At 47.1% G+C, this 13,902-nt stretch overlaps 1 protein-coding gene across 6 annotated transcripts in view; it reads left to right on the forward strand.

The window, feature by feature from the left end:
- The window catches only part of NCOA1 (nuclear receptor coactivator 1), a 986,743-nt gene that overhangs the window by 765,505 nt on the left and 207,336 nt on the right, over positions 1–13,902 (forward strand). For all 6 annotated transcript variants that reach the window (XM_078649914.1, XM_078649919.1, XM_078649916.1 and 3 more), the window contains 2 exons: positions 7,419–7,598; positions 8,712–8,813. In XM_078649914.1, coding sequence (XP_078506040.1) covers positions 7,419–7,598; positions 8,712–8,813 — 282 coding nt within the window. The remainder of the gene's footprint in view (positions 1–7,418; positions 7,599–8,711; positions 8,814–13,902) is intronic.

Here is a 13,902-nt window from a genome sequence, read left to right on the forward strand (position 1 = left end):
AAATGTGACAAGATAAGAGCAAGATTTAAAGGCCTGTTTACAGAACAGGAGCACTAGGAAGGATACCATAAATAAGGTTTGAGCAAGGGATGAGGCAAACTCAAGCTGGACAGCCTAAAAGAAATAAAGCTAACAAGTAGAACGTAGGAAAATGTGAGTTACAAACCAAAAAGCCAATGTTAAGCAACAAGTGGAATGCATTCCCAGGGAAACGTTTCAAATATCCCCAAGATGTTGTTAGCAAACCAGACAGCTGTGCTGTCTGGTAGGCTTCAACCTAAAAAGCTCATCCTGCACACCTTCTCCTACAACTTTCCTCCATCGCCCTCTGTACCTTGGCAGTCCTGCCTCCTCTTGTGAGCCATTTCCCTTGATAGAGGTGCCTCCTCTCCTGATCATTCCTGGAAGCACGACCTCCGATGCAAACCACCATCTGAGGGCGCCCAGTCACAGTGGATGTGTGGAGGTCACTATTAATCTAAGTTCTTGCCCTAATTCCACGGCACCTCTCACCCAGGTGTTTGGAAGACAAGATGAATGTGAAGGTGGGCGCGATAGCAACTGAACTTGATTTAATCAGTTTTATTTGTCAGCTCATTAATCATTTATAGGTATGGAGATCATGGCCATTATTGACATGTTGTGACTCACCAAGCTTTTAGAATACAGCTTTGATATTCTTACTCCTCCTCTTTGCATTCAGTCACTGCGTAAATGCAACAGAGGAAACCAGTTAATTTCCTTACTCAGACTTTTCTGAATTGGAGTTAGCTGCTGTCATCATTTGAAAAGGTATACCTCTAACTCAGGCTTTGCTTAACATAGTATATTTCGTATATATTCCTTTGATCCAGTAGCTGATTTTGCAAGTAATGTAAGCATCTAAAGCTATATTCAAGGCCTTTAACCGCATGCGCGCTAGCGGGTTTTCCCGCTGTGCGCTGAGATTTTGAAAATCGCGCGTTACGTGACAAAGTCAGCTCGTCATGCGCGTAGCGCAGGTAACGCCCATGACGAGCTGCCTTTGTCATGCACGACGAAGGGGTTAATCGGGGTACATGTTCACAGAGACGCAAGGAAGTCCTGGTTTTACTCTCTTGCATCACTGGTTCTCTGTACAAATTCTAATTTCAGCTCACGGCAGTAGTACTCTTGAGCACTTTCTAAGTGCTTAGTGCCCATGGTAATAGGTTTGTTCACCTACAGGAGGTGGTGGCAGTCCCTAGTAGTGAGAAAATTAACATGAGAATTTTGGGAGCTGTAGGCAGAGGACCATGCAGAATGCTGACTAATATATCTTCATAAAGTAAGTTTGAGAGATTAGTGTCCAACAATTGCCTGGGATAATAACAGTTGTCATATCCATTCCTGAGCTGAAATCCATCAGTTAACAAGTCACAAGTAGCGTGCATTTTATTTATAGCTTGAAGACCATACATCTTTTTTTCCATAGGTCTCTAGGCTGTTATATTGCATATCTTTCACTCTGTTATACATGGCATAAAGTAACACTCCCAATCCACCACCACCCGGCCGTACAATATAAGGATATTGCAAGTCACAGAGAAATTACATGACCATGTAGAAGAATGAGGTTGAATACAGTGTTCCTTTATAAGGTTATAGAATTCAGATGTTACGTGCAATAGCCTTTTCATATACGGCAAGGGATACTTTCTTCCTTCTAATACATGGTCACGCCACCACCTTTCCCACAAATCACTTAAATCCTTGGTGTACAGCTCTTTCATATAAAAGAGAGAGCATGATTTGGAAACATGAAGAATAAAAATAGGAACTTTAGAGCAAAATTCAACACATCAAGAAAGCTGTTAGATAATTGTTGCAAAAAAATATTCAAATCCGCTAAATACAAGTAATTTGTTTTAGAAAAAAGTGCTGTAGCTCGAAAGTTTTAAGAAACATACAGAAAGACTCTAACTTTTCTATAATTACATTAGAAGTCAAAAAAATTAACATTTTGCCATAAATATCACCTTTCCTCTTGTCTCTATCCAGTTAGAAAAATGGAACAGATGAATGAAAAGCAACGTTTTGTTCCTTAAACAGCTCTTGTAATTATGCTCTGTGGCTGGATCTGCCTTTCCACTTGGTTGCTTGTTCTGGCAGCAGGGATTGTGACATCAGAACTCAACTGTAATGAGTTATTGCAGTTGAGTTCTTACGTCATTTATATAGACTAGGTGCATCACAGGTCTCCTATTATGCAGAAATTAACCCAGTTGCATATCATTAAGAAATTAGAGGCAGGTTTAAACATTTTTTTTACAGGGATTGCAGTATCCCATGTATTGTAAACCACTAATCCAACGAGGATGGAATTCTGAAGTGGATTGCTTCTGTTTTCCAGTAGCCACCGACCAATTGACTAGTGTTTAGAGGTACTGTGAAAAGAATGTAATACCAATATATGAGCGCCTGCTGGACAGGCACTTGAGATATGTGCTTTCTGTTGCACCTGTCGGAGCCTGCTCAATTTCCTCCCCATCTAGGCCTTGATGACTGCGACCTATGGAGGTGTGGTATTGGTGCACAGCAGTTGCCGCTGGCAGGGAACAAAAGGGGTGGGGGAAGGCGGGGGGGGGGGGCAGAAAAAAAAATAACACTTACCTCCTCGCCACGTCTCTCCTCCCTCGTCCTTTGTCTTTTCTCCACACCGAGAACCAGGAAGCACACAGGCTCCCTCCCCAAAGCCAATCACAACGCAGCGTTGTGATTGGTCTGAGTGCCCAGGTTTGGCGCTCAGACAGGGAATGGGAGCCTGGGAATGTTCCTCACCAGGCTGTAAATTACAGCCTGGTGGGGAACATGCAAAGTGTGCATAACTATTTGGCCGGCCCAAGACAGCTGGCCAAACAGTAATGCACACTTGGAATGTGCAAACCACTCCTTCCCCTGTGCCACCAGCCCCGCCCTAACCCAGCCCAAACCTACGAATATTAAAATAATAACAATGCTATTATCATTTAATTTTTCTGCTCTGAGAGCAGTGGTGTGACGCTCCACCACATTAGTGGAGAAGCCTCCCCTGGTGCACAGCCTAAATTGTCTGGGGGACAGTGGGTATCGAAGACTACATCGCCATTAAATAGATCGTCTTTCTATTTTGATTTCTACTTTTAACTTGACAACCAGTTCTGTGGCTATGGAGTAAGATTTTGGACTGGATAATTGACACTGAAAAGGGAGTTGTAGCGGGTTGCGCAGGAAAGGGCAGGAGGCGTGTTTTAGTGATTGCAGGATTTATTTGGGAATACAGATAGTCTGTGCAAGTTTTTCTCCAAGTGGGCCTCTGGGGTGATCGGCTTCGGACAGTTCTCCTTTTTGGTCGGGTGCTCTCTTCTTCCCTTGGATTGCGACGAGGGCTTCTACGGGACTGCACGTCTTCTGACTCCGTGATGGTGGTAGGCGAGCCGGAGGGGAGGAAAGGAAGAAAGGACACGTATCAGTCCTGAGTCCAATCTCGTGATAACTACAAGGGAAAGGGAGTGAGGGAACACCACTCATGCTATTTTACAAACGGGTGATAGGATGGGGTAGTGTAGGAAAGGGATACCGGGCTATTCCACAGGGTCTCAGGTCACGGGACTGACCTCCCCCTTCTCTCCACCCAGCCCGCTATACGGCTCCGTACCTCTGTGAGCCACACACCTCCTGGCGTGCGGCTGGGCGGCTCGTGATGCCGATTGCCTCCTGGCTCCCGCGCCGCCAACGGGTCTCTTCTCCTCCCTTCCGCTGATGGTAAATCGGTTCTTCCTCCCTCGCCTTCTTCTCTCGCTGCTCTCTCCGACACCTCACTCGACTCCGCTCCACACTCGCCTCCAACTCCTCCGGTGAACAAGCACACCTGTCTGCCGTCGGCGTCCGGTTTTGACTCTGCTGTAGGCTCCACCTCCTCCTCTAGGACGTCCCAGTTAAAGAGGCCACCGTCTTCATCTTCCTCGTCCCGGGAGCAGCTGGGCTCTATCGAACACCTCCAATCATTATGTTGCGGAGACAAGAGGGGGGGTCACATGATGAATCCCCGCTTGGGGGTGAGGAGTTCCTGAGGCGGGGGTTTGGTGGAGTGAGAGAATTTCATGCCAGCAAGCAGGGGTGGCCGGTACGGCTCGCAGGTGAGGGAGTGGGGGGGGCACTGCTGCTTTACAAAATCAAAATATAAAGTACCTTGCCGCCGCCGGGTCCTGTGTCTCCTTTCCTGCTCGCCTGTGTATAACTCCAAGTCGGAACAGGAAAAAGCGGCCCGGCTCCCACCCCTAAGCCAATCACAGCGCTCCTATGGAGCGCTGTGATTGGTCTGAGCGCCGCAACACGGTGCTCAGCCAGGGGCTGGAGCGGTGGGCATGTTCTCCATGCAGGCTGTAATGCAGCCTGCATGGAGCACAGGCAATTGCGTATGACTGGTTTGGGCGGCCTGAGAGGGCCAACCAAATGGTCATAGCGCACAGGTGTGTTCTGCCACTCCTCGCCTGCAGCTCCGCCCCATCCCCTCGTGCACTGCCGCAGCAGGAGGACAAAATGAAATGATAATAACATTCCGTTATTATCATTTTCTTTTTTCCTTTCTTTGCTCCTGGCAGTGGGGCGACGCTCCTCCACATTAGCGGAGGAGCCGCCACTGCCAGCAAGCAAGTTCTGCAGTATGTAGACTTTGCTTCACACTGGCTCGTTGTCTCTGATAATCTCCCTGCCAGCTTAACAACCAGTCTTTAGAAACATATTTTTAAGTATTGAGGCGAGTGGTACCAGGGAAGGGGGACAACATTGTGGTCATATGGGTAGGTGTAAAATCCGTCACCCACTAGGTACTCTATTAAAAATATATGAAGAAAAACAGAAGGGCGATAAGAAAGGGAGGCCATAGAACCCAAAATGCATCTTCACATCTGGGTAGTCGCCACAAAAGAAGTGCGGAGTGTTAATTATCACAGTGAATGGTTCTTTTCTTCTGCATGTTGTAGTATTTGGTATTTTTTTATCTTGGCACAATATTGAGTCTATTTGGCACAGCTATTACTGAAAATGTTCTTTGATGGGGTGAAGTTAGAGCCTCAGCCAGGAAATTAATTTCGGATACATCCACTTCAGATAATCTAGCACTGCTCACAAATGCTAAACAAATGCACAATACATGGAGTTAAATATAGCTTCACACACAGTACTTATGTTTTTTAGCTATTGCAATCTACTCAGTTCTCCTGGTTGGACTGAGAACTGTATTTTTTTTGTTTCACTGCTTGCTCCCTTTCAGATTCCCACTACACATTGGGTTTTAAATCACCCTGTACGTTGTATTGTTTGAGCTGAGAGTCTTAGTCAAGCTTTCTAAACACAGATTGAGGTGCTTGCATTATTGCTTAGCAAATCAAAGCTACTGAATTTTAACTTTGTGATCAAACCATTTATCATTTATCTATCTCTAGCTTTACAATATTCCAAATCCTACTATTAGCAAGCGCTCTGTTACTTCGTTTTATTACTTTCAAAAGGATGAAAGGCTAGGATAGCACACTCTGATTCGAACACCGAGCCAAGACACAAATCTCAGCAGCAAGCACACGACTCCACTAAACTAGCCTTCAACCGTCAAATCACAGACTAAACAACCATTGGCAAAGTCAATTGTCTGTCTTTGGCTGCACACATTTTGGCTTTGCTTGTTTTATCTTTGCATAACTATTGTTTGGAGGTTCAATCTAAAAAACAAAAATAGGCTAAAAGCAAAAAAAGGTTTGGTCTCAGAAATCATATAGTGCCATAGTAGTCCCTGGCACTGAAGGGAACTACTTTGTATGTGGATGTGCTGCTTGTGAAAGAGTGTGCTGTCACACACAGTGACTTCAGCCAATGGCTGATGTGTGGATGACCCATTGCCTCGTTTGTGTGCTTTAATCAGAGGAAGAAAAAGTTCAAAGACACTATAACAGCCCAATGGATGAAGAGGGCTTTTAAAAAGTTCCTATCTGCTGCAAGACCTAAAAACCACGTAGCCAGGCTCTGTCTTAACCTAAGAAATAGACTCATATTACTGCAGTATTTTAGACCCCTTATTGTCTCCCGGTGATGCAAAAACTAAAGCTCAGAATTCTCTGTACCGTTTTCAAAGCTTGGGAAAGCCATGGCCCATTGTATCTGCAGGCTCTATTTCTGACCTACACAGTCAATTAAATGAGGGGGATCAGCAACGTAAACCTGATCATCCAGGTCAGATTAATTCTCAAACCACACTGCAGTAGGTCCATTATCCAGGTAATGGATGCTCAGATCTGGAACAGACTCCACCCAGGTCTTAGGAACCACCCAAATCTGACTGCTTTCAAGAAAAGAATGGAGGCATTTCCTTCCCATCATATCTCTACAGGAGCTGCCTTCCTCCAGTACAGTAAGTACAGCATTGCCTCATTCTGGGCTTGATCCATCAGAGAGCCTGACTCGTGCAGACTCGATTTCATGTCACTCAGAAACAAATTGGAGCAAAAAAAGAATCAGTGCTGCACATCGGCACCCCGTCACAAGATAGCTGTTTACAAAATTACTAAATTAAAATGAATTTAACAAATCAGAGTTGTGGAAGAGAATATGATTTATTAAAATGCAGGAACATCACTTGTAGAACGACGCAGTCTGCCAGTGTAGGGCTTTATTCTATATATTCAGCAGACCTGTAACTTTAGGCCTTATACTGACCACTGCACCAGTTGGCCAGCCTTTCGCTAGTTCTCAACATTCGCCTACCCATTGCTGCTATCAAGACTGCGAGGTTCTTTGAGCAGGTTGGTACAGTAGGTGATAGGGAAGAATGGAGAAAGGGTGGACTCCATCTGGGAATGGAGTCATGATGTGAGCATTGCGCTCATTTATAAGCTGTAAGGCAGAGAACAGTCGGGATAAGTCATTTAATAGGGAGGGTTGTGATCAAGAGGTTCTGGGTCGAGGGCCCAGGAACCAGGAGGGCTGATACATTGAAGCAGTAGAAGTTGCGAAGGAAATTCATGATGATGTGGGTGACAGCTTTGATATTGGAAGACTGTCTATCCAAATTGTACACCTTAGCATTGCTATGATTTGTCTGTGCTGGAAAGAGATAACCTGTAAGGTCTTGTGAGACGTTTGAAGTAAGAACTTTAGGAAGTGATTGTGGGGCATATTGGAGCAGAGTGAGTCCTAAAGGGTGAAGGTGAAAGCTTATCAGATGTGATGGCAAGTGTGGATCAAGGCAGCAACAGAGGCTGGCAGTTCGAAGCGGGAGGACGCTGTACAGGTGTCTTTGCGAGCAGGTGAGGAATGAAAACAAGATTATGAATGAACTTTGGTAACTATGACTTTTGCTAGTTAGTTGATGCTCAACACTGGCATGCATTACGTTGAACCCTGAACTATCATTCTTTTTTCTTTAGTAAATGGAGTTCCGTGGCCCCAGGAGGCCTCTGGCCGGAGCAGCCATACGTTTAACTGCAGAATGCTTATCCGGCCACCAGACGAACCAGGCGTGGAGAACCAAGAAGCAGGGCAGGGGTACGAAGCCATGCAGTGCTTCACCGTCTCCCAACCCAAGTCGATGAAAGAGGAGGGAGAAGGTGAGCTCCTACCACTTGTTCTTCTTTGCATTATTCTGTGTAAATGCGAATTTAAGTGCGCAGTAGGGCGACTGTGCCCTTCGCTCTTCTTTCTAAGGAGGTCGTGTTGTAAGCTAGTGTCTTAGCCTCAGAGGTTGTTCCTTGCCAGCCCATGGCATCCAGTTTCCTGACCCCAGAAGAACCAGCAGTAGGTTCGTCAGACGGGGTCCCTGTACAAATAAATGCTGCAGGTGCCCTTCGGAGGCTGTTATCACCTTGGTTCAATCTGAGCGATGGGTGAGCTAGGCTACATCATGTGACATTCAAGTCCTCTACCGGTTTGTGCTTTCCCAAGAATCTCACACTTTGCTGCCTCCAGATCCACAGCACAAGCCAAGAAACGCTGAGAGGGTTGGCATTGCCCAGTGCTGTACAGTAACTAGTGTGAGTGTTATGTTAACGGAGATTTGTAAATAGCACACATCTCAACCTGAATTATGTACTGGCATTAATATTGGTGGTAACATTACAAACTCAGTATGTGCTATGCTGTTAACCAGCCTCAGAAGGATTGACTGAGTTTGTCTTGCTGGGATCAAAGCATGATGCGACCTGCATTACCCAAAAACATATCTTGACCGGTTGCTACCCTACTAACTGAAGAGATGCCAAGGCTTCGTGCTTTGTCCTTCTGTCCCCCCGCATTCCTACCAGGGTCACTTGAGGGCGGGCAGGGGGCGGCCACAGATGGACAGTGTGGTGCAGATCAAGAGTGCAAGGATAAGGCAGAGAAGAGCTCGGGAAAGACCTCTCTGGGGGAGCCCCTGAGGTCTCCAGCCCATTATCTGGATTGCCCGAGTGCTCCACGCGTAGCTCTTGACAGGAAGAGGCATTTGATGGCGCGGTTGTCCCTCAGTACGACAAATGGGATTGATTCTGGAATGAGCTGAAACCCACACGTACAGGATGTAATCAAACCACCTGACCTCCCCGATGTCTTTTAAGTGATCGTGTCAGAAGCAGGTTTCATTTTCTTGCTGTAGAAATTAACCTTTTCATTAAAAATGTTTCCTCCATTTGGTCTCTGTACCCCTCCACTTACATCCTCTTTCGTCATTCACGTGTTTTTGGCAGACTTTCACTCCTGTTTGATATGCATTGCACGGAGGATCCCTCGCCCTGCGCCCCCCACCACCACCACGGCAGAATCTTTTATAACCAAGCAAGATACTACAGGTAACATCTTTCTGTTCATTAAGTGTGTTTGTTGGAGGCACTTTGTGGCTTATTTTAAGGTCATATACGTATTTTATCCACTCGTTCTGTTCAGTGGTGATTTTTGCTATTACTTTTTACTCTTTAAATCATAAGCTATTGCCATTGTTGTATGTATGCTGTCACGCGGGACATGAGGATTGGAATGTCTGTGAGACTGGAGAGAGCACCAGTGCTCATGTTGCGTTGCATTGTCACAGTGTTGTGGCCTGTCTCACCCCTCCTCTTCTCCTCGGGCGTGTCCTGCACCACTTACCTTATGAATCGTGGTGGCCCCACGCCCCGGCTTCAGTGTCACTGTGCTCCACCTGCTGTCTTACAGTGTCCAGGCCAGCCAGCCTGTAGAAAGAGCAATGTACTTCATCACAACGCAGTGCGGTGGTTACTCTGGAGTTGGCCTCTCCTACGTTGGCTTTAGAAAGCCTGTGCACACCGGGTTTTGTGATGTTATCTGGGGAATCTGCTCTGTCTCCACAAAAGCCATCATCCCTTTAGACCAGTTAGCTTATGGACAACCAGTGTACTTTTAATGATTGCAACAAAAAGTATTGTACAGAGTTCCCCAATGGGAGCTAAAAGATTAGCTCAGCCTATCTTCTCTCTCGCTCATTAAAAGGTGGGGGTTAAGTGCACAGTGTAGACCCTTTTCAGAATGTAAGGATACCTCACACAGGCTAACGGCAGGACAACTACTGTTATCCCAGCCGATGACCGTCCAGCGTCATCATCGGTACCCTGCTCCTACGACAGGCTGGCGGTGCAATGCCCGTCGGGCAGCAAGGGAAGCTGCACTTTGGCGGAGATCTTCTATTCCGAGCCAACGGGTGTGTGGGTGTGAGGGGCCTATGAAAGGTGCAATAGTGAGCGTGGTAGTGTGTCTTAAAAAAAGTTAGTAGAGTCCTAATAGAGATTTTATTGGTCAGGCTCACTACTTTATTAAAAAAGATGAAGGGGTATTAAGGAGTGGTGAACAATGAGACCAAACCTTTATTCAACCCTTGTTGTGAAAACGGTCAACATGTTTCTTGCCCTAAGGGCGATTCATCAGGACCTTTGTGCTCATATAATTGCTAGTATCCTCCGGATTAAGAGGACACTGGTATACGACCTGTGTAGTGTCGTTCGGAAATGGTTCCTTGCGAGGGACCTCCTGGAAAAATGAAGAGAAGAAAGCAAACAACAATGATGTCACAAGTAAGTATGGACCAGAGTACATCATATTTGTGCCTATATCCGGGGTGTCAGAGAATACGTGCCCCGTGGGTAGTGTTCTGTCTAGGTAGTGACAGGGTCGGGTAGTGCTGTGAGTGAGAGTGGTATAAAAATTGCAATGCGCGTGAGTGGAGCGCACTGCATAGTGCTGCCATGCTGGATCGCTGTAGCATGCATCTAAGTGGAGGCGCCATTTTCCCGCCCGTGCATTGTACAGGATGGTGGTGGCACATCCTTGTTTTGTCGAGCGGGGGGTGGCGCCAATATTAAAATATTATTCATACACTTATAGGCTAAGATTTGAGCCATAAATGGTGAGAAGCCGCACAGTAAAAACCATTAAAGGTGATTTGACACTCTGTTACAAGGTTAGTTCAACGCTAGCGGGAAGGTCGTGTATCCCGGCGAGGAAATATGTAAATAAATAAGTCGACACGCCATGCTCGACGAGTGCGCATAAGACAGCGCCAGTCTGCGAGTCCCTGTTCCACTTACCCGTTGGGATTCCTCTTTAAAGCCTCACGGGCTGTCCAGGTGGGGCCAGCAGCGAGTGAGGAATTCCTACGGGGAAAGTAGCGCATTTAGCGGGAACGTAAGGGAGAACTTACCAGCCGATAACCCAATTGCGAGAGTGGGCTTGCTGTGTGTGTAAACAAGTAACAAGCTGTATATCAGGGCTCAGATCCACACCTTACCTCAGAGGTCGCTGGTGGCGGACATCTCTGCACCTACCCCTCCCACTGGAACTCAGATAACTGGACAGCCGGCACGGTGGTGAGGCAAAGTCCGGTCTAGATAAGGGAGAATGGAGCGCGCGCAGAGGGGTGTGTCCCTCTAGTTGCTGGGTTGCGGCACGCTGGAAAGGAAAGCAAGGAGGGGTTAGCTGACGATAGCGCGGCCCGAGCCATACTAAACTGGGGCCATCTTGGAATGGGTTTAGGAGTCTAGCAGGGCATGTTTAAGGCACCTGGAAGAGGGCAACTAGCCCAGATTGTTAATAGCTGTCAGGCCAGTATCGCCCTGGAATGCGGGAGTAAAAGGCAAGGAGGGATTAGCTTGAGGATAGCGTGGCCCGAGCCATACTAAGCTGTGGCCATCTTGGAATGGGTTTGGAAGTCTAGTAAGGCCTCTTTTAAGGGAATTAGAAGTGGACAACTGGTCCAGCTAAATAATAGCTATCTGGCGGGTATCGCCCAGGTGTGCAGGAGTAAGAAACCCAACACGCGGATGGCTGGAGATGATGCTGCCCGGGACAAGCAAAGCGGGGGCCATCTAGGAATGGGTTTGGAAGTGTGGCAAGGCAAGTAAGACACTTAGAATTGGATAACTGATCCAGATTAATAACTATCTGGCGAGTGTCGTCCAGGGCACCCCATCATTCAATCCCAATTCATCGCTCTGAAGCCGATGTATCCATCTCTGTTCATATCTGAACAGGGCTTGTTGGTTCAGGTTCGGTAAAGACTCAATGACAGTCCATCGGATGTTCTCTGGAGAATGATTGTAGTCCTTGCAATGTTCGTAGAGCTTTGTGTGTGTCTTGTGACATCGGATGTTACTATTGTGCTCCATTATTCGTTGCTTAACAGGACGCATTGTCATCCCGATATACAGCGATTCGCAAGGACAAATCGAAACATAAATGCATCTAGAGCTATTGCAGTTAGTATGCTTGTTCAGTGTCCACGTGAAGTTCTTGTCAAGTACAACGGTCTTGCCCTGGATGGTCTGAGGGCAGACAACACATGAGCCACAGCGATAGTGTCCAGTAACTGGGGGGAGGTCCCAAAGCGTATTAACAGATTGAGTGCTGGTTTTCTTGGGACGGGTATGGATAAGGGTGTCCTTGAGGTTAGCCGTCCTTTTGAAGGCAAACCGTGGGCACGGTAACTCCATTCCTGCCGAGTTGAGAATGCCCCAGTGGGTACTGACAGTTTTTTTGATGAATGAGGAGTTTCTTGTAAATGAGGTGACGCAGGTAATCTTGTCATCTGGCTCCTGGGGGTGTGTCTCAAGTAGGGCCTCTCTGTTGTTGTTGAGGGCTCGTTTGGTAGAGTTTTTAAGAAGACGTGTAGGGTACCCCCGGTCCAGGAGTTTGGTTTGCAGGGCTTGCGCTTGTCGTTTGTAGTCAGTGGTAGAACTACAGTTTCTCCGAAGGCGGAGAAATTGTCCAAAGGGGAGATTGTCCCTAAGGGATCTCGTATGGTGACTGGAGTAAGGCAACAGACTGTTCCTGTCAGTCTCCTTAGTATAGAGACTGGTGCTGATTATAGTTGGCTCCAGGGTTATGCTGAGGTCCAAATAGGGTATGGATTTGTCGGAGATGGTGCCCGTGAATTTAAGAAAAGGGTCTTGTTGGTTTATCCATGTACAGAAGGCCTCACAAGTCGTCCGATCTCCCTTCCAGAAAACCAAAATGTCGTCGATGTACCGACGCCAACACGTGAGATTTTCACGGAATGGGTTGTGTTCCGGGGGGTAGATGCATTGTTGCTCAAATGATGCCATGTAGAGGCATGCCAAGCTCGGCGCAAAGGTCGAGCCCATCGATGTCCCGCGGATCTGGAGGTACAAATTGGACTCATATTTGAAAAAAATTTCAGTTAATGCAATATGTGCCAACTCCATTATGAATGAAACCGGGGTAGGGGACAACCACTCCTCTTGTCGTAGGAGGGAGTCCACTACTTGCAGCGTTGCCTGTTGGGGTATGTTGGTGTACAACGCTTCCACGTCGAGTGTCAAGAGAAGATCAATATCCTCCCTGCCGTCCATATCATCGATCAGACGAAGCACATCTCTCGTGTCCTGCAAGTAAGAAGGGATGGATTTAACCAGAGGTTGCAGGAAGGCATCACAGAATTGAGAAAGGGGTTCTAGAATTGAACCGATGCCAGACACGATTGGTCTTCCTGGGACTGGGGTGGTGCCCTTATGTATTTTAGGCAGGGTGTAGAAGTATGGTATGACCGGGTCGGTGGTTACAAGAAATTCTGCCTCTTTTTTACTTAACCATTCGTTGGTCTCTGCTTCGATGACCAGAGACATCACGGTGGTGGTCAGTCGGTTGGTTGGATCCTCTATCAATAATCTGTAATGGGTCGTATTTGCTAGTTGGCGTCTACACTCCTGATCGTAGTCGTCATAATTTTGTATGACAGTAGCTCCCCCCTTGTCTGCCTGTTTGATGACAATTGAAGTGTCCTTACCAAGGGAGGAAGCTGCCTGTCTTTCAACGTTGGAATTGGAGAAAGACATAGCCAAATTTGCAAAGGAGAAGGTCTATCCTTACCTCAAGGATGACTACAAAGGAAAGAAGAACACCTACTCTTCAGACGATAATGCGAGCTCAGACAATAGGCGGGGCTCTACGAGCAGTGACTCCAGTGGAGGTTACCCGGCGAGAAATGCACGACCCACACGTCCCTGGCAACAAGGATATCACCAGGGACCAGTGTTCCATGGCCCACCCCATGTACCACCGCCGTGGCAATATCCCTTCTACCCTCAGGGCCCCCCGCAATTCTACCCCCTTAATCCGCCTCCTTTTCAAGGCAGAGGTTGGGGCAGAGGAAGAGGGCGAAAGCGAGGCGGGAACAAGGGTGTACAGTGGCAAGATCAGATGCCAGAGCCATTGGGAGTGGAAACCAGGAGCGCGACAACCAGAGGGAGAAGAGTTTGATCGTGAACCTTTCCAATAGAAACCTTACTACTACAGAGGAGACCGTTCTGGAAAAAGGACTGGGATTTGTCCCTACACCAATCCCCGACTCATTTCAGGAGATGATCGAGTTGAAGCAGTTCTTTAGGAAGATACGTCTCCGGGCCTTTTTCCACA

Source organism: Lissotriton helveticus, chromosome 6 (genome assembly GCF_964261635.1).
Source record: "Lissotriton helveticus chromosome 6, aLisHel1.1, whole genome shotgun sequence".
Taxonomy (NCBI): Eukaryota; Metazoa; Chordata; class Amphibia; order Caudata; family Salamandridae; genus Lissotriton; species Lissotriton helveticus.